General features: G+C 53.7%; 1 protein-coding gene across 2 annotated transcripts in view; it reads left to right on the plus strand.

Annotated features, from left to right (window-relative positions):
• MBOAT7 (membrane bound O-acyltransferase domain containing 7) overlaps positions 1 to 831 on the plus strand; it is an 18,932-nt gene that overhangs the window by 9,575 nt on the left and 8,526 nt on the right. For both annotated transcript variants that reach the window (XM_030886247.2, XM_030886248.2), the window contains one exon: positions 248 to 262. In XM_030886247.2, coding sequence (XP_030742107.1) covers positions 248 to 262 — 15 coding nt within the window. The remainder of the gene's footprint in view (positions 1 to 247; positions 263 to 831) is intronic.

Genomic DNA, 831 nt, shown 5'->3' on the forward strand with positions numbered 1-831 from the left:
TCGTGGGCTATGATTTTGGAAGCAAGTTACACACGTCCAAGAGGTTCCCATTTAATGATTGCTGTACCGTGTGTTCAGGGACGGCAGTTGTGTTTTTTTCCTAGCAGGCCAGGGCTTCTCTTTCTTGTTTTATTTCTGGTTCCATCGCTGGGACCCTGTGTTCTCTGCCTCCTCCCTGATCTTCATCCTTGTCTTAGCATTCGGCATTGGTGACTTTTGGGCAGACATACCTTATAAACTGACTCAGACAACACCCGTTCCCACGTGTCCGCTCCCATTCATCCGCCCTCTCAGATGATACCTGGTCTTCTGGCAGCATGGGCATTATTCTACCCCCGTGTCCACTGCTGTTCATCTCCACAGCTCCCTCCCCAGCCCAGACCACCATCGCAGTGGCTTATCTAACTGGCTGTGATGGTCTCCCGGTACCCATGGCCCCATCCCCCTCCAGGCCCTCATTCCACTCAGCAGCCAGGAAACCAAACTTAACCAAGCTCACTGCCTTCAAGTGAATGCCGACTCATAGCGACCGACTCTGTAGGACAGGGTGGAAGTGCCCCCGCGAGTTTCCACGCCTGTAACTCTTTTCACGAGTAGAAAGTCTTCCTCTCCAGCAGCCGAAAGACTGGTTAAGAGGGTAGACGCCAGCCGGCCACTTCTCTCCTCATAGGACCCAAAAGGTTTCCTGTTGAGAACCCTTGGTGCTTGTGGGGCCCAGAGGACCCCACCCCCCACTGCCCTCTTCGTTCTCATGTCACGGGTGCATTGCACATTTCTCTGTCACTTCTTGACGCTGAGGTCTCCCCATCTCTCTGAGTCCTGTCTGTCTGT

Source organism: Echinops telfairi, unplaced genomic scaffold, assembly GCF_000313985.2.
Source record: "Echinops telfairi isolate 266 unplaced genomic scaffold, ASM31398v2 ScPeMD7_655;HRSCAF=1070, whole genome shotgun sequence".
Lineage (NCBI taxonomy): Eukaryota > Metazoa > Chordata > Mammalia > Afrosoricida > Tenrecidae > Echinops > Echinops telfairi.